A 19037-nucleotide genomic window follows, 5' to 3' on the forward strand; every position below is an offset into this window, starting at 1 on the left:
TGATTTGAATTCTGAATAATTGATTCCAGGTCATTATTTTACGTTGAAATGAAAAATCGGTTTCATTTTTGTTTCTTGGTCCAGTGCAGTTGTAAATCAAACAAATGCACTGAACACAAAGTGTATATATTTATTTATTTGTATATATATATATATATATATATATATATATATATATATATATATATATATATATATATATACATATATATAAAAATAAATAAATAAATAGATATATTTATATATATATATATTTTTTTTAAGTAAATAGTGAATCATACAAGTGTTCCAATATACTGTATTTGAGAGACCGTATCCATTCGTGTGATCGTTTATTGCCGTTGTTACGTGACTATGATAATTGATCTCTGCTGTGTGCTCAGTGGGGATGCCGCAGCCACACATCTTGGCAGGTCGTCAAGAGCGATAAACAGAAAACAAGAACAAGGTAAGACAAATAGCCGATACAAAATGTAGCGGTTACTACTAATTTCACTAGTTGGTGTAAATGCCTGATTCACAGCCTACCTGCCATGTAGGATAAAGGACGTTGTTATTTCCTGGAAAGAAAATGAAAAAAAATGACTGGTCCCTTGCGTTTGCAAAGGGTTTTACTGTATGTTTTACTGAACATTACAGTAAACATAATGTCAATATTGTTTTAGAAACAGACCAAAATCAATCTAATTTAGGCTAAAAATTCAAATCCTCGATTTCCCTGTAGGGGAGAACGGGGTTGGTTGTCACAGTGCTTATTCAAAATCCATTGGGGGTTGTGTAATAATTTGCTGCTACTGTAGGCTGAATGATAGAACAGCTATTTCCATGTTAAAATGTTATGGGGTGCATTTTTCTCTATTGTTTTTGGTGGTTGGATGGTTGGTAGGCCTACGTTATGAACAAATAGCCACAGCAGTCTACTGTTAAAACTAACTTAAAGTGGATCCATCCTCAGTGTTAACAGTAAATGCGCGGCAGAAGTTGCACAACATTTTCGCAATGTTCAAGTTTGTGGTCAGCAGACCAGAAATTTGCTCAGGGCTAATTTCTTTTGAGGGAACATTGGTCAGATGCATGATTTATGTCTACCTGGCAGATTTTGATAAGCCATACCCCAGAATGATCCTTTTACTGAAAACGAAAGGCTGGTCATTTAAAAGACTCATAGTCATAAGTCATTACTTTCCTTTGTGTAGAGACCTTGTGAGTATGGTGGTAAGGCTGGGCAATATATAGTCTTTTAATGTATACTGGTATGGATCCACGTACCGCTGTTTTAAAAAAAAAACAGTCTATGATACAGTGCTAAATAAATGAAAAGTTAGACAAATTGGACTAGTTTACTGTCAGTTTTGTCCTAGTTTGGGGTTGAGTATAAAACAATCAGAATGGAGAAAGCCCATTTAAACCACTTAGAATTCATTGGTTGTCATCTAGGGATGCACGATATATCGGTGAACATATCGGAATCAGCCGATATTAGCTAAAAATACCAATATCGGTATCGGTGTCGATGTCGATGTCTAGTTTAACGCCGATGTTAAAAACCGATGTCAAAGGTACCGTGCATACCTATGTGTAAAGTTTTGCGCTACACATAACCTCCATCGATAAGAGACATTACTGTGCAGCCGTATTAATCGACCTGGCTAAGGCTTTCTACTCTGTCAATTACAACATTCTTATTGGCAGACTCAACAGCCTTGGTTTCTCAAATGATTGCCTCGCTTGGTTCACCAACTACTTCTCCGATAGAGTTCAGTATGTCAAATCGGAGGGCCTGCTGTCCGGACCTCTGGCAGTCTCTATAGGGGTGCCACAGGGTTCAATTCTCTGGCCGACTCTCTTCTCTGTATACATCAGTGATGTCGCTCTTGCTGCTGGTGATTCTTTGATCCACCTCTACTCAGACGACACCATTCTGTATACCTCTGGCCCTTCTTTGGACACTGTGTTAACTAACCTCCAGATGAGCTTCAATGCCATACAACTCTCCTTCCGTGGCCTCCAACTGCTCTTAAATGCAAGTTAAACTAAATGCATGCTCTTCAAATGATCGCTGCCCGCATCTGCCCGCCTGTCCAGCATCACTACTTTGGATGGTTCTGACTTAGAATATGTGGACAACTACAAATACCTAGGTGTCTGGTTAGACTGTAAACTCTCCTTCCAGACTCACATTAAAAATCTCCAATCCAAAATTAAATCTAGAATCGGCATCCTATTTCGCAACAAAGCATCCTTCCCTCATGCTGCCAAATATACCCTCTTAAAACTGACCATCCTACCGATCCTTGACTTCGGCGACGTCATTTACAAAATAGCCTCCAACACTCTACTCAACAAATTGGAGTGCAGTCTATCACAGTGCCATCCGTTTTCTCACCAAAGCCCCATATTCTACCCACCACTGTGACCTGTACGCTCTCGCTTCATACTCGTCGCCAACCCCCAGGCTCCAGGTCATCTACAAGTCTCTGCTCACTGGTCACCATAGCAGCACCCACCATAGCACCCACCATAGCACGCTCTCCAGCATGTATATCTCACTGGTTACCCCCAAAGCCAATTCTTCCTTTGGTTGCCTCTCCTTCCAGTTCTCTGCTGCCAATGACTGGAACGAACTGCATACATCTCTGAAGCTGGAGACTCTTACCTCCCTCACTAGCTTTAAGCACCAGCTGTCAGAGCAGCTCACACATCACTGCACCTGTACATAGCTCATCTGTAAATAGCCCATCCAATCTACCTCATCCCCATACGGTATTTATTTATTTATCTTGCTCCTTTGCACCCCAGTATCTCTACTTGCACATGCATCTTCTGCACATCCTACCTTACCTTACCTCTCTTATCCTACCTCATTTGTACATGCTGTATATAGATATTTCTACTGTATTATTGATTGTATGTTTGTTTATTCCATGTGTAACTCTGTGTTGTTGTATGTGTCGAACTGCTTTGCTTTATCTTGGCCAGGTCGCAGTTGCAAATGAGAACTTGTTCTCAACTAGCCTAAATGGTTAAATAAAGGCATAGCCCACACAATGTCTGCTGTGTGGATCGAGCAGTCAACAAGTCAAGCAGTCATTTGAAAGAGTAAGACAATTTCAGCGAGACAACTCAAGGGTGAAATCCATTAAAGCCAAGATAATAGAATTCATTGCCCTTGACAATCAACCGTTCTCTGTCGTGGGTGATGTTGGTTTTCGCCGACTGGTCGAGCACCGGTACACACTACCAAGTGCGTTATTTTTCAGATGTTGCCCTACCGGAGTTACACAGTAATAGCATCACTGCTATTGGCTTCACGGCATCCATAGTATGGAACGCTGTTTGGGTCTTTGCGTGTGAAAAAAGATACAGTAGCACTGTCAAAGCTGTACAAAAAAGTCTGCAAACAAGCAAACACCGGCCACGAACGATGTGCTTACAATACCGCGTTGGTAATAAAGCATAATTTGTTAGACCGCAACTTCTGGGGTAGCTAGCTTTAGCTTGGTGCCTAGCTCGCACCACTACAACCAGCCTGAAAACAATGAGCAAGTAGAAACAGGAGTAATTTTCATTATTCTTAGCAATGTTTTAGGAATCCTTGTAAGTATTAGCTAGGTTGCCACTTGTTGTTCGTCTATTGAAATTGAACTTCAGTTCATGAAAATAAATGACTAGCCTGCTACTTAACCCTGTTGCCCAAAGCTAACGTTATAAGCAGCCAGCTAGCTTCATCTGGCTAGTGATGCTTGACCGGACCTGATTATGTGTTGTGGAGCTAGCCACAATAAGGATTAGGCACAATAGTGGAATTTGCAGATTGCCTTAAAAATACATATTTAATATTTACAAAAGTATGTGGACACACCTTCAAATAAGTGGATTCAGCTATTTCAGCCACACCCGTTGCTGCCAGGTGTATAAAACTGAGAACACAGCCATGCAATCTCCTTAGACAAACATTGGCAGTAGAATGGCCTTACTGAAAATCTGAGTGACTTTAAATGTGGCACTGTCATGGGATGCCACTTTTCCAACAAGTCAGTTCGTCAAATTTCTGCCCTGATAGAGCTGCCCCGATCAACTATAAGTCAACTAAAATCGTCTTTCCTCGGTTGCAACATTCACTACCTAATTCCAAACTGCCCCGGGAAGCAACATCAGCACAAGAACTGTTTGTCAGGAGCTTCATGAAATGGGTTTCCATGGCCGATCAGCCACACACAAGCCAGATGCAAACCAGATGGGATGGCGTATCGCTGCAGAATGCTGTGATAGCCATGCTGGTTAAGTGTGTCTTGAATTCTAAATAAATCATAGACAGTGTCACCAGCAAAGCACCCCCACGCCATCACACCTCCTCCTCCAAGCTTCACGGTGGGAACCACACATGCAGAGATCATCCGTTCAACTACTCTGCGTCTCACAAAGACACGGAGGTTGGAACCAAAAATCTAAATTTGGACTCATCAGACCAATGAACAGATTTCCACCGGTCTAATGCCCATTGCTCGTGTTTCTTGGCCCAAGCAAGTCTGGGGGATCAACAAACTATCTGCACTATTAAAAGCTGATTTACACCCTAAAAATAAAAATAAAATAAAAAATACAATCAGTCCACCATCAAAACAATAGCTTACTAGGGATTGTTTCATTATACAGACTATGCAGTCTAGCCCACTAGCTTATATATAGCTACAGTCCCTTGCAAAAGTATTCACCCCCTTGGCATTTTTCCTATTTAGTTGCATTACAACCTGTAATTTAAATGGATTTTTATTTGGATTTAATTTAATGGACATACACAAAATAGTCCAAATTGGTGAAGTGAAATGAAAAAAATAACTTGTTTCAAACAATAAAAAAAACAAATCAAAATGGAAAATGTGGTGCGTGCATATGTATTCGACCCCTTTGCTATGAAGACCCTAAATAAGATCTGGTGCAACCTATTACCTTCAGAAGTCACAGAATTTGTTAGATTGCACACAGGTAGACTTTATTTAAGTGTCACATGATCTCAGTATATATACAACTGTTCAAATCAAATCAAATCAAATTTTATTTGTCACATACACATGGTTAGCAGATGTTAATGCGAGTGTAGCGAAATGCTTGTGCTTCTAGTTCCGACAATGCAATAATAACCAACAAGTAATCTAACTAACAATTCCAAAACTACTGTCTTATATACAGTGTAAGGGGATAAAGAATATGTACATAAGGATATATGAATGACTGATGGTACAGAGCAGCATAGGCAAGATACAGTAGATGGTATCGAGTACAGTATATACATATGAGATGAGTATGTAAACAAAGTGGCATAGTTAAAGTGGCTAGTGATACATGTATTACATAAGGATGCAGTCAATGATATAGAGTACAGTATATACGTATGCATATGAGATGAATAATGTAGGGTAAGTAACATTATATAAGGTAGCATTGTTTAAAGTGGCTAGTGATATATTTACATAATTTCTCATCAGAAAGGCCCCAGAGTCTGCAACACCACTAAGCAAGGGGCACCACCAAGCAAGCGGCACCATGAAGACCAAGGAGCTCTCCAAACAGGTCAGGGACAAAGTTGTGGAGAAGTACAGATCAGGGTTGAGTTATAAAAGGACCACTTTAAGCCGTATACTCCAGAGCTGGGCTTTACGGAAGAGTGGCCAGAAAAAAAGCTATTGCTTAAAGTAAAAATATAAGCAAACACGTTTGGTGTTCGCCAAAGGGCATGTGGGAGACTCCCCAAACATATGGAAGAAGGTACTCTGGTCAGACTAAGGGGCACATGGTTAAATTCTCCGGCCGACTCTTTTCTCTGTATATATCAATGATGTTGCTCTTGCTACGGGCGATTCCCTGATCCACCTCTACGCAGACGACACCATTCTGTATACTTCCGGCCCTTCCTTGGACACTGTGCTATCTAACCTCCAAACGAGCTTCAATGCCATACAACACTCCTTCCGTGGCCTCCAACTGCTCTTAAACACTAGTAAAACCAAATGCATGCTTTTCAACCGTTCGCTGCCTGCACCCGCACGCCCGACTAGCATCACCACCCTGGATGGTTCCGACCTAGAATATGTGGACATCTATAAGTACCTAGGTGTCTGGCTAGACTACAAACTCTCCTTCCAGACTCATATCAAACATCTCCAATCTAAAATCAAATCTAGAGTCGGCTTTCTATTCCGCAACCAAGCCTCCTTCACTCACGCCGCCAAACTTACCCTAGTAAAACTGACTATCCTACCGATCCTCGACTTCGGCGATGTCATCTACAAAATAGCTTCCAATACTCTACTCAGCAAACTGGATGCAGTCTATCACAGTGCCATCCATTTTGTTATTAAAGCACCTTATACCACCCACCACTGCGACCTGTATGCTCTAGTCGGCTGGCCCTCGCTACATATTCGTCGCCAGACCCACTGGCTCCAGGTCATCTACAAGTCCATGCTAGGTAAAGCTCTGCCTTATCTCAGTTCACTGGTCACGATGGCAACACCAACCCGTAGCACGCGCTCCAGCAGGTGTATCTCACTGATCATCCCTAAAGCCAACACCTCATTTGGCCGCCTTTCGTTCCAGTTCTCTGCTGCCTGTGACTGGAACGAATTGCAAAAATCGCTGAAGTTGGAGACTTTTATCTCCCTCACCAACTTCAAACATCTGCTATCTGAGCAGCTAACCGATCGCTGCAGCTGTACATAGTCTATCGGTAAATAGCCCACCCAATTTGACCTACCTCATCCCCATACTGTTTATATTTATTTACTTTTCTGCTCTTTTGCACACCAGTATCTCTACCTGTACATGACCATCTGATAATTTATCACTCCAGTGTTAATCTGCAAAATTGTAATTATTCGCCTACCTCCTCATGCCTTTTGCACACAATGTATTTTGACTCTCTTTTTTTTCTACTGTGTTATTGACTTGTTAATTGTTTACTCCATGTGTAACTCTGAGTTGTCTGTTCACACTGCTATGCTTTATCTTGGCCAGGTCGCAGTTGTAAATGAGAACTTGTTCTCAACTAGGCTACCTGGTTAAATAAAGGTGAAAAAAACAACAAAAAAACACATTTGTTTAAAAATTTAACTTGTGAAAGTAACGTTTACTGCCATTTGTATTCACAGTAGCCTATGTGTATGTGTGCCCTTTTTCCCAAGCAACCAATGATATAGGCCTATCTGACATTTCGGGCTGTGTTGGTGCTCTCTGCTCTTTCTACAATCTACATTGTTCTCTTGCATTATATTATAGTCTAACTACCACATATGCATTGAAATGTATTAGGCCTATGGCAAATAGGGAATAGGCCATTTGGCATGTCGCCCTGCAGTCAAATTCAAATATACTACACCATTGTTTGTGACATCACAATGTCGTCACCGTCGACGATAGCTGTCAAACATTGTCATAGACGATGCAACTGTAAAATTGCTTGCTACATGTGGAAATTAAAAAGGAGGGTTATTGTCAATTATTTCTTTAAAACGTTCATACAGTTTAGACATGGGTGTGAGATGATGGGCAATGATGGGGCCTCCCAGAGCTGCAGAGGTTTCCACTGCACCGGTGAGTGGGCTTGAAGGAGAGTAGAGGGATTTGCTTCAGAGGCATTAGGCCATGCTAGTTTTCTTTTTCTCTTTCAAATCTCTAATTCTCTGTCTTCTCCTTTCTTGTCTCTAGTCTCTTAGGGCAGATAGCACCTAGTCAGAGGGGACCCTTTTCCCAGAAGTAGCCAGCCAGCTAGGACCCCAGACAGACAATCCCAGCATGGGGAACCAGGACGAGACCAGGAAGCTGAACGGCAGCTCCTCGCACCCCGACGGCGCCTCAGCCGTGGCCCCCGAGCAGGCTAAAGAGAGCATGCAGATGAAGAAGGAGATCTCCCTGCTCAACGGAGTCAGCCTCATCGTGGGCAACATGATTGGCTCCGGCATCTTCGTGTCTCCCAAGGGTGTGCTCATCTACAGCGCCTCCTACGGCCTGTCGCTGGTCATCTGGGCCATCGGTGGAATATTCTCAGTGGTCGGCGCTCTGTGTTACGCAGAGCTGGGCACCACCATCACCAAGTCCGGGGCCAGCTATGCCTATATCCTGGAGTCCTTTGGTCCATTCATTGCCTTTATTCGCCTGTGGACATCACTGCTCATCATTGAGCCCACCAGTCAGGCGGTCATCGCCATAACGTTCGCTAACTACCTGGTGCAGCCACTGTTCCCCACGTGTGAGCCACCCTACTCAGCCTCGCGCCTCATCGCAGCCGCCTGCATATGTGAGTAAACACTTATGACGCGCTTACGCCCTCTCTGCCTCACTTTTTCCTTTATCCTTCTCTCACAAGTGGCAAACAAAGTGTCAAAGGACACTCTCTGAAATGCAGACACTGTAAAAATAGAATATTAGCAGACTGTTTCATTTAAGTTGAGTCACTAAAATTGCTCTCAAATTGCTCTTAGTAGGACTTGCTCTCTAGGTTTTCCAGTACCTTCCTACCTTATACCCATTTTCAGTAACCCTTCGCTACTTCAGCAGACCGGTATGCTAACATTTGGGCCAAGAAATAGTACATACAGTTCCTGCATTACAGGGTGTACATTTTAACTGATTCCAAATCTGTTTTCATGCATGTGTGTGCACTCACTGGACTGTGCATCTGTACAGACAGAAGCCCAATAGAGCAGGCAGAACTACTCTCAAAGTTAAGAAGCTTCGAGTCCTCTCATCATGTGACCTGTGAATTGTAACACATAACATGTAACTAATTGAAAGAGTACTGTGTGATTGAAAGTCTCACAGCACAGTAAAACAATTTGGCTCTGATCTTTGATCTTTACCAGTCTTCTGCTAAGTGCTCGTCTGCTGATGTTGTGTGAACACTGTCTTCGGTTGGCCTAGGTTTGCTGACGTTCATCAACTCGGCCTACGTGAAGTGGGGCACCAGGGTGCAGGATGTCTTCACTTATGCCAAAGTTCTCGCCCTCATCGTCATCATCATCACAGGCATAGTGAAACTATGCCAAGGTCAGTGACACTAACACTGCTGCCAACACACTACCGTTGATTCATTTTCATATCAGATTTTTATCCCATTTGCATGAGAGGTTGAATAGTAATTATTGTAATTAGTGATTATCCTCTCAGGATACACCGTGAACTTTGAGGCGTCGTTCCAGGGCTCTTCTACAGACCCAGGAGACATTGCCTTGGCCCTGTACTCTGCCCTGTTCTCCTACTCGGGCTGGGACACACTCAACTTTGTTACCGAGGAGATCAAGGACCCAGAGAGGTACTCGTGACACCCTGACAAACACATACCAAACATACCGTTATTGACCTGTTTGATTTCCGCCTCTATAGTCAGTCATTAACTAGCCTGGCCACAGATCTGCTTGTGCTTTAGCCAACTCCTTTGTCGTACATGACAGTTTGGCATGACAACGAATCCAACAGAGCGGTCTGCTGAAGCACAAACTGCTCCCCTCCCGTGCTAGAACGGTAACTGGGTTCTGTTACTAATTGGAGGAAGCTTTGGTAACAAGGATGTGTGAATGCAGTGGTAGATAATGGAGTTCCATAGTGATCGCTGGCAGATGGCTGTTATTCCGAAGTAGAACCTACTGTATGTACATTCACACATTAACGCCATTGACATGTAACCTTACCACCATGTTGCACTGTAGGTTAAAGCAAGTAAACTCCGGTAAGAGTATATGCCAAGCAGAGAGAGAGACGTATATTGTATGAATGATAATGTTTGACCTCTTACCCTGTTTCCATAGGAACCTGCCCCTGTCCATTGCCATCTCCATGCCCATTGTCACGATCATATATATCATGACTAACGTGGCTTACTACGCCGTGCTGGACATGAGTGCCATCCTCGCCAGTGATGCCGTGGCTGTGGTGAATTCAGAATTAAGTGCTCTCACTTTTATAGCATGGAATAGAGCTGTTGAAGAGCAGATTATTGCTCAGATTTCTGGGAATGTAGTTTGAGAGGTAAATTGCATGCAGCGCCGACCCACATGCCACATGTTGAAGTTATTACCAGGCGATTAATGCCCTTGCTTTTTATTTATGTATACATTGAGTTGATGTTCTGTTCCTAGACCTGTTTGGCTTTTGATTCTATAAGCGTCTGCTCACCCTCAGGCAACGCTGTCGGCTGGCCCGGCCCAGTGAGAGTCTGGATGGTTAATTGGAGTCCAACAGACTCCCATTTAGATATGGATCTTTCTTTATAAATGTGTAAAAGTGCCCCCTGGAAAACTGTGTTTTTGAGATCAAATTAAATCTTCTCTGTAGACGTTTGCCGACCACACTCTGGGAGTGATGAGCTGGACCATCCCCATCGCTGTGGCTCTGTCCTGTTATGGAGGGCTAAACGCATCTATTATCGCCGCATCCAGGTAAACCCTGTGACAAACACATACACTCCCATACAATGCCCTAAACTTTATAGTCTTGCTGTACAGTCTAAGGTCTTGATTTCCATGTTCCATCTGGTTATATCTCTGGTTATGTTGAGCTCCGCTGGTTTTTATAGTGACGTTCTATAATAAAACCCATCTGGAGTTACTTTCTGGTAATGGCTACGGAGGTGCACTAAATTGACAAAAGTATGTGGACACCAGCTCGTCGAACGTCTCATTCCTAAATCATGGGCATTAATATGGAGTTGGTCCCCCCTTTGCTGCTATAACAGCCTCCACTCTTCTGGGAAGGCTTTCCACTAGATGTTGGAACATTGCTGCGGGGACTCGTACCCATTCAGCCACGAGCATTAGTGAGGTTGGGCACTGATGTTGGTCGATTATCCCTGGCTCGCAGTCAGTGTTTTAATTTGTCCCAAAGGTGTTGGGTGAGGTTGAGGTCAGGGCTCTGTGCAGGCCAGTCAAGTTCTTCAACACCGATCTCGACAAACCATTTCTGTATGGACCTCGCTTTGTGCACGGGGGCATTGTCATGCTGAAACAGGAACGGGCCTTCCCCAAACTGTTGCCACAAAATTGGAAGCACAGAATCGTCTAGAATGTCATTGTAGGCTGTAGCGTTAAGATTTTCCTTCACTGTACTAAGGGGCCTAGCCCAAACCATGAAAGACCCAGACCATTAATTCCTCCTCCACCAAACTTTACAGTTGGCACTATGCATTCGGGTAGGTAGTGTTCTCCTAGCATCTGCCAAACCCAGATTCGTCAGATGGACTGTCAGAGAACGCGTTTCCGCTGCTCTAGAGTCCATTGGCAGCAAGCTTTAGACCACTACAGCCAACACTTGGCATTGTGCATGGTGATCTTAGGCTTGTGTGCGTGCGGTTGCTCGGCCATGGAAATCCATTTCATGAAGCTCCCGAAGTTGACGTTGCTTCGAGGCAGTTTGGAACTCTTCAGGACTCGTGGTCCTGTTCTGTGAGCTTGTGTGGCTTACCACTTCGCGGCTGAGCCGTTGCTGCTCATAGACTTTTCCACTTCACAATAACACCACTTACAGTTGACCGGGGCAGCTCTAGCACGGCAGAAATTTGACTAATTTACTTATTGGAAAGATGACATCCTATGACTGTGTCAATTTGAAAGTTACTGAGCTCTTCAGTAAGGCCATTCTACTGCCAATGTTTGTCTATGGAGATTGCATGACTGTGTGCGCAATTTTAAACACCTGTGAGCAAAGGATGTGGCTGAAATTGACGATTCCACTAATTTCAAGGGGTGTCCACATACTTTTGTATATGCTGTATGCCACAGATTTACCATTATGTTGTCTAGATACTCTAGGGGCCGCTAGTGCTGAGCGATTAACCGAAATGTATGTTATTTTTGTAATTGACCAACATCTGTTAAATTATTTGAATTCAGTTTCGTTCTCTTTTTTTTGAGCTCTCAATTCACACGTTGGCTGCAGTCTCACTCGTCATAAATCAGATCATGCCTGAACTGTGCGATGTAGCAGGGAGTTGTAGTTACCAATAGGCCAATTTTCTACGTAGTTTAGCGCAGAAAACATGATTATTAACCACATTGACCATAATCCATTGCACGGCTATTTGTCTGGTTTGTGTGGGGCAGCCACGGAGAGGGAGAGAAGAGACAGAAGAGGCGCGATTGAGAGGGATAGAGGGCAGTTGCTTCGTGAGGTATCACTATCTGAAAATACATGATCTAAGTGATGGACAGTTGGTATTCAGCAGTCATAAAAGTAGGCCTTATTTACTTTGAAGAACTATTGAAATAGTTTGGGCTCCTGAGTGGCGCAGCGGCCTAAGGCACTGTGTCTCAGTGCAAGAGGCATCACTACAGTCCCTGGTTCGATTCCAGGCTGTATCACATCTGGCTGTGATTGGGAGTTCCATAAGGCAGCGCACAATTGGCCCAGCCTCGTCTAGGTTTGGCTGGGGTAGGTCGTCATTGTAAATAAGACTTACCTAGGTAAATAAAGGTTAAATATAAGAAAAGATGATTTTGTCAGACAACATAGGCAGGAGCTCTATAGAGATGAGGTGATGAATTGGAATTAAATAATAAAGTCATCAAATGTAATTTATACAACAACTGAAATACTTAATTTAAGTAAAATCATGTGAATAACTGTTGATTAATAAGTGATAAACAGTAATGGGCAGGCACTACCATCATGGGACTTTTATGATTTTTTAAATTCTGTGTTGTTCAACCCACATAATGCATAGTGCATTAAATAATGCAACCGAAACTGAACTGACCAAACAAAGCACTAATCGCTCAGCACGATCTCTAAGTGATACCTCTGCCGTTGGCAGGCTGTTCTTCGTGGGTGCTCGTGAAGGTCACCTCCCGGACGCCTTATCAATGATTCATGCGGAGAGGTATACACCTGTCCCTGCTCTGCTCTTCAACGTAAGCACCCCCTTTTCCTACATCACTTACATCACAAACTTTAGAACAATGTCATCAACTTCTATGCCAAACAAACAAAGTAGACTCATCTCCACTGTCCACATCAATGCAATCCTGCTGTCAGTGCTGACACCTGGTGGATGGACATGCCCAGTGCAGCTTCCTGACTCTGGTGTGGATGATGCTGATGAGCCATGTCTCCCCTTGTTGGCGAGTCATACATTCTGCCTCTGTTGACCAGTGTCTTTTTTTTGTGTCCACAGTGTGCCATGGCCTTGGTATACCTGACTGTGGAGGATGTCTTCCAGCTGATCAACTACTACAGCTTCAGCTACTGGTTCTTTATGGGTCTGTCTATCGCTGGGCAGATCTACTTGCGCTGGAAGGAACCAGACAGACCCAGACCACTCAAGGTGAGATGAGATAACTTGACTGTCTCACCCGTGAACCAGTATGTTCATACTTGACCAATTAATAGACTAAAGATAAGTAGTTACATGTAAGGCAACAATAAATGTTATTTTCTTCTTCTTCCTTACATGTCTGTCCTTGTGTTCCTGTGTACAGTTGACCCTGTTGTACCCCATCATCTTCTGTTGTTGCACTGTGTTCCTTGTGGCAGTGCCACTCTACAGTGACACCATCAACTCTCTCATTGGCATCGCCATTGCCATCTCAGGAGTGCCAATCTACTTCCTGGGCATCCACCTGCCCGAGTCCAAACGCCCACCCTACATTACAAAGTTACTATGTGAGTTTCCCTCTCTAAATAAGACCCTTTCCTCAGCCTGTTTTCAAATAAGAACTGATTTATATTCCTGTCTTGTATAATAGTTTAAAAATAATTCCATTGAGAGATGTGGAATCAGTATTTTCTTTTAGTAATTTATGATTGCTCTTAACTCTTTCTTTCTCTTGTGCCAGGTTCTTTCACACGCTTCACCCAGCTCACCTGTTTCTGTGTGCTCACCGAGATGGACATCAGTGAGTAAACCTCACTCCCAACCATGACACAAGGTTCTCACCATGTTACCCACCACCCTTTGCAATTCACAAACAGACTCATGGGACCAACTCATGGAAATTCATCTCTTTTGCAAAAACAAGGAAATATTTATAAATTTTACCTGAATGTCTCACTACTACATTAGTCTATAGTTTACAAGTTGGGACACTATACACACGTTTACACACACAGACAGGAATAGAGAGGTGACAGTGTGGGACTCCAGTTGCTTTTCACTGTCGCCAACCTGGTGCCTGATGGTTCATGTGAAGTTAAGCATTGGGCCAGGACAGATCCCAAGGAAAGCCATGGTCATCTGACCAGTACTCTAGGACATCCCCTCCTCCTTATGTCATTATACTACTCATAGTTTCACTTCTCCCCATCTCCTGACATAGCATTGTCCCCTGCCTGATGTATGAGCTGAGGGGGTGAGATCCACATCTGGAGCCTGTGGAGGTCTCTCCCTTCTCAGGGGCTGGAGATCCATGTAAGATGGCTATACATCTCATATCTTGTGATGGAATTACCTAGAGAGGTTAGACAATTTAGTTTTATGATCTCAAAGTACACTTTCATTTTTAGAATTTGAATGTGCTGTGCCTGTCAAAAACATATACACGGAGTGTACAAAACATTAGGAACACCTGCTCTTTCCATGACATAGGCTGACTAGGTGAATCCAGGTGAAATCCACTTCAATCAGTGTAGATGGGGGAGACAGACTAAAGAAGGACTTTTAAGCCTTGAGACAATTGAGACATGGATTGTGGCTGTGTGCCATTTAGAGGGTGAATGGGAAAGACAAAATATTTAAATGCCCTTGAATGGGGTATGGTAGTAGCTGTCCTGCGCACCGGTTTGAGCGTGTCAAGAACTGCAACTCTACTGGGTTTTTCACGCTCAACAGTTTCCCGTGTATATCAAGAATGGTCCACCACCCAAACGACATCCATCCAACTTGACACAACTGTGAGAAGCATTGGAGTCAACATGGGCCAGCATCCCTGTGGAATGCTTTCAACATCTTGAGGCTGTTCTGAGGGCCAAAGGGGGTGCAACTCAACATCAGGATGTCGTTCTTAATGTTTTGTACACTGCATATGCCAAAGGGACATGTAAACAGACTGATTTTTATAAATATTAAAATGTATTTCTTAAAAGTGATGCTAAGGTCTGTGTTTTCATGGAGCTTTTGAGTTATGGATGATTTTTGGAAAAGGGGAACAAATGACTCCGTCTGCTGCCATGTTCAGTGTTTTTTCCAGCCCTCTGGAAAACTTCAGTTATCACGTGCTAATTTTTCTGTGAAATGCTGCTTGACCTCAATAAGGTTAATGTATTCAATTATGTCAACTATATCCACAGTATTTGTCCATACGCACACATTTTCTGTAATGGGGCTTGACCTATATCTAATTATACTATATTCATTAACCTGAAAAACCAATCCCACCCAAACATTCTCTGTATTGCTTTGGAAAATGTGCAACAGCCCCAACTAAATGCCATGCAATCTCAGCAATGGCAACATGGTCTTTGGAGGGTTACTCATGAGGTCATGTCAGCTTTACCAACAGTTTGGGATCACTTGATGGGCTTGTTGGGGCAGCAGCAGTGAATCAAACACATGCAAAGGATATCCTGGGCCAATACTCAATGAAGCCACTGAACTCCAGTATATTTTGTTCTGGGGAATGACAGCTGGCAAACAAGACTGAGCCAACTAACTTCACAAAATGCCCCATGGGAGATTTGATGGTTATCTAATTTGTGTAGTTTTAGCAATAAAACTTCTTAACCAGTTTGCAGTATATTTTAATTCATTACAGCAATAAATGCACATTTATTTTGAAAGCTTTATTTTATACACATCTACATATTTACAAAAGGGATTCAGAGTTAATCTTTCAAACGTCACTCACACTTCAAGAGTACAATCTCCATGTGACAGGGAATGTAGACCCAAACATTAACACACAATGATTCACTACCATACGCTTACATGTACATACTAACATGCACAAAAAGGCAAACACGCAGTCCAAACCATCTCACCAACATACAAATTTAACAAGAAGCACACAAAGTATACCACGGTTGTGCGACACATCTCACACAAATTCACACCAACACTTGCACAGTAAAAAAGGACACTCAAACACATCCACCAATACTCGAAGTTGGAGATCAGTCGGAGTCATCCTTGTCTCCATCGTCATCATCCAATTCTTGCATCACCTCGCTCTGGTACTGGTCCCAGGATCTCCGACTGTACGAGTGCTCCTCTTCCCAGTACCCTTCAGCATGAGAACGGCAAAATTAGGTTCCGGAGAGAAACTAGTAACACAACTATCCTTAATACGGGAGCTTTGATAATCATTGCGTGAAGCTTCTGTGAAGTTTGTACAATGAAAAAAGAAAAAGTACTAGCCTACCTCCATAGCGCTCCTCTCTGTCGCTGCCATCCTCACCGTCTTCATCTGGGTAGTCATTCCTCCAGTTCCCCTCATCATTCTCATCATCCTCGTCCTCATACACTTCTTCCTCATTCACCACCAAGTCAGGCACCTGGAAAACCAAGACATCGAGGTTATCCCTCCTGCACCATTTTATGTTATTCAGATACTAACCTCATCCCAGGCTCAATTGCTACCGCATATAGAGCCTGGAAACACAGTGCAACAAAGTGGGCCTTGCATTTGAAAGTGGCATGGGTTAAAATCTAGAGAGAGAGCCTGCTACATCTCTATTAGAATTTGTAAAAAGTTATAACCGCAACCATAGTTTTGGGAAGCCCAATTGAGTCTGAGTTTGGGCACAGTTTGAAAACTTTCCCCATTTCCCTTCCTTGTTTCGGCTAAAATCACTTTTACTGCTTGCGCTTTGAAATCCCTCAGAACCTCCCCTCTACATTGGGGTTCTGGTAGATGGTGACAGATCAGCTAAAAGCTCTGATGAAGGCTGCGAGGCCGATACGCTTATTAAATATCAGTGATACTACCAAGAGCGGTGTGCGGTTTCCTTCATCTTGTTCAACTGTTGCCATGCACCTGCAAAGACATTGCTCAGATGTGCGAGTGCCTTTTGAATTTTGACAGATCAGCTAATGAAATCCAGCTGGACTTCTTCCCAATCCTGCCATAGGCTCCATTCAAGTCCCTTTCTGAGGCACTGAAACCAGACAGTTTGAAAGAGAAAGAGTCGGCTGGAAGACGAGATTAGTCAGATACCACAGCGGTTCACCAAACCAATTAGGAGGGTACAATTGAGATTGGTCTATGTGTTAGGCTAAGTTATCTGCATGGCTGAGAATGGTCATACTTGTATCATGAATGTACATTGCATTTGAGTATTGTGTTCGGATCCTTACCAACTCTCCCTCGTCTGAGTAGGGCCTGACGGACAGGATGTCCTGGATCCAGCCTGCTGTGACAGTTTCCTGGTAGTAAAGGTCATACACGTAGTCGTCCTCCCGTTCCCGATGCTCAACACCCACACCCTCTCCAGACACACTCAGCTTCTCACGGATCATCTTCATCGAGTTACACAGGATAGTCTCTGGGTCAGGGGTCAGCAACTGGGAAACACAGAGTGCAGTCACACAATAAGCATCATATTCAAGCCATCCAAATATTAGGCCTGTATGTCAGTGGCAGGTAGGCTACAATCTGGATCAACTGAATTCATCATATGGGAACTGTTGGAACTGATACGTTTACATAGGATATCCTGGTTTTAAGAACATTTCCCCAGCTCTAGCTAAACATTAGGGAGCCCGGTTCACACTTACCTTGCTAGAAGCTTTGTCCTGGTCCCCATCTTCCTGGATAATGTCAAACACCTGAACTTCACCCAGGCTCCAGGCATTTTTGCCTGGCTCCTCCTCTGTGGGCTCTGGCTGCGTTGAGGGGGGCTGTTCTGCTGGCAGCCCTGCTCGATGGCTGGAGAGGATCCTGTATCGCTCCTCCCGCCTGGTGCTCCACTTAGCGCTCCGTAGATCTCCCACAATCCTCTGGGAGCTGCCTGCGGAGGGGCGCAGGGCGTGGGCCATGCGGGGGCGGGTCAGTGCTTCACGAACATGTGTCTGGACCGGGGCATCCTGAGAATAGTGACAGAGTTGGGAAACAGTTATCCTAACAAAGAGGGTTGAGAGACTAATAAGACTGGCAGTGCATTACATTAAAGATTCATTAAATTAACTTAGCTAACAGAACTGTTTGAGTGCTAAGAACACATTAAGATTGAAAATAAAACAATGTAGAAGAAGTAGGTCATAGAAACTAGCTACCTAGCTATGACTGTCTGACTTTCAGGACCATGACCACACAAGTCATCTGCGAACAAAAGTTATTTTCTACCCAAACAACAGGTGTTGCGAAGGATTATGTCCTCATAGCTAGATAGCTATACAAATTAATATTGTCCCATGGTCTTGAAATGGCATGAATACAAAAAGGCAGGTACACCAGATAATGGTGCTGTGAATTTAACGTTATCTAGAACGTAGGCTGGCTGGCTAGCTAGCTTGCTAACGATAGCTATAAGTGTTGTTAGCCAGCTAACATTGGCTAGCTTGCTAATCAACACAAAGCGAGCTAGCCAGTTTGCTAAGTAAGGATGACTTGAGCTGGAGAGAAGATCTAATTTAGATAGCTAACTAGTAATAAACATAACGTTCGTTAACCAGCTGATAAGCTAACCATAGTTAGTTAGCTAAACAGCAGACTCTATTGTCTTGCGCAGCACCAGCAGACTGTGTCCAGCGCCCACGAGACACCGTGGTTTGACAGCGGCCCATACCTGTGATGCTACGGTCGCCACGAGTTTGAAGACCGAATTCTCAACCTCTGTATCATCCGGCTCAGGCACAGATTCCCCAGCGGTCTGGGATGTGGTCTCTGGTCGAATACGTTTACAGGCAAGTAGCAAAGCATCGGCAGGGTCAGTTCCTCTCTTTCTTTTCACCCGGAGAATAGTGGTGCTTGGATCCATGGCTACTGCTCCAGCTGTCGCTACCGTAACTAGCTAGCTATAGTCGCACTTGTGAAAGAGGAGGCAGGGTTCTTCTTATTTTTCCACTATTGTATCTTCTTCTATGAGGTTGAACGGCGGTTGGCATCCAATAAATGTTG

The 19037-nt window shown here is 43.5% G+C and overlaps 2 protein-coding genes across 3 annotated transcripts; one reads left to right on the forward strand and one right to left on the reverse strand.

The window, feature by feature from the left end:
• The first annotated feature begins 319 nt into the window (after window positions 1-319).
• On the forward strand, window positions 320-15708 carry LOC109895475 (Y+L amino acid transporter 2-like). Of its 2 annotated transcripts, none has more exons than XM_020489175.2 (10): window positions 320-448; window positions 7705-8293; window positions 8917-9042; window positions 9163-9307; window positions 9801-9924; window positions 10327-10430; window positions 12800-12896; window positions 13160-13309; window positions 13464-13647; window positions 13821-15708. In XM_020489175.2, the coding sequence occupies exons 2-10, from the start codon at window positions 7792-7794 to the stop codon at window positions 13886-13888; spliced, it is 1500 nt and encodes a 499-aa protein (XP_020344764.1). In that variant the 5' UTR covers window positions 320-448; window positions 7705-7791; the 3' UTR covers window positions 13889-15708. The 2 variants fall into 2 exon arrangements, with proteins under 2 accessions (XP_020344764.1, XP_020344765.1); XM_020489176.2 differs by lacking the exon at window positions 320-448 and adding an exon at window positions 5540-5571.
• On the reverse strand, window positions 15705-18997 carry slc7a6os (solute carrier family 7 member 6 opposite strand). The gene is made up of 5 exons (XM_020489174.2): window positions 18706-18997; window positions 17696-18004; window positions 17276-17482; window positions 16341-16473; window positions 15705-16202 (listed from the first exon to the last, which is right to left on the reverse strand). Exons 1-5 carry the CDS (start codon window positions 18895-18897, stop codon window positions 16093-16095), a joined length of 951 nt encoding a protein of 316 aa, XP_020344763.1. The 5' UTR covers window positions 18898-18997; the 3' UTR covers window positions 15705-16092.
• Window positions 18998-19037: the final 40 nt, after the last annotated feature.

The sequence above is a fragment of the Oncorhynchus kisutch genome, linkage group LG8 (assembly GCF_002021735.2).
Source record: "Oncorhynchus kisutch isolate 150728-3 linkage group LG8, Okis_V2, whole genome shotgun sequence".
Lineage (NCBI taxonomy): Eukaryota > Metazoa > Chordata > Actinopteri > Salmoniformes > Salmonidae > Oncorhynchus > Oncorhynchus kisutch.

Bases quoted from the DNA above. Each gene is read 5' to 3' on its own strand.
- slc7a6os (XM_020489174.2), bottom strand. From the start codon at position 18,897: ATGGATCCAAGCACCACTATTCTCCGGGTGAAAAGAAAGAGAGGAACT. The intron at 18,005-18,705 runs GTATGGGCCGCT...CACTATTCTCAG, and splicing joins TGGCGACCGTAGCATCACAG to GATGCCCCGGTCCAGACACA. The intron at 16,474-17,275 runs GTAAGGATCCGA...TTGGTTTTCCAG, and splicing joins ACTCAGACGAGGGAGAGTTG to GTGCCTGACTTGGTGGTGAA.
- LOC109895475 (XM_020489175.2), top strand. From the start codon at position 7,792: ATGGGGAACCAGGACGAGACCAGGAAGCTGAACGGCAGCTCCTCGCAC. The intron at 9,043-9,162 runs GTCAGTGACACT...TTATCCTCTCAG, and splicing joins CATAGTGAAACTATGCCAAG to GATACACCGTGAACTTTGAG. The intron at 13,648-13,820 runs GTGAGTTTCCCT...CTCTTGTGCCAG, and splicing joins CTACATTACAAAGTTACTAT to GTTCTTTCACACGCTTCACC.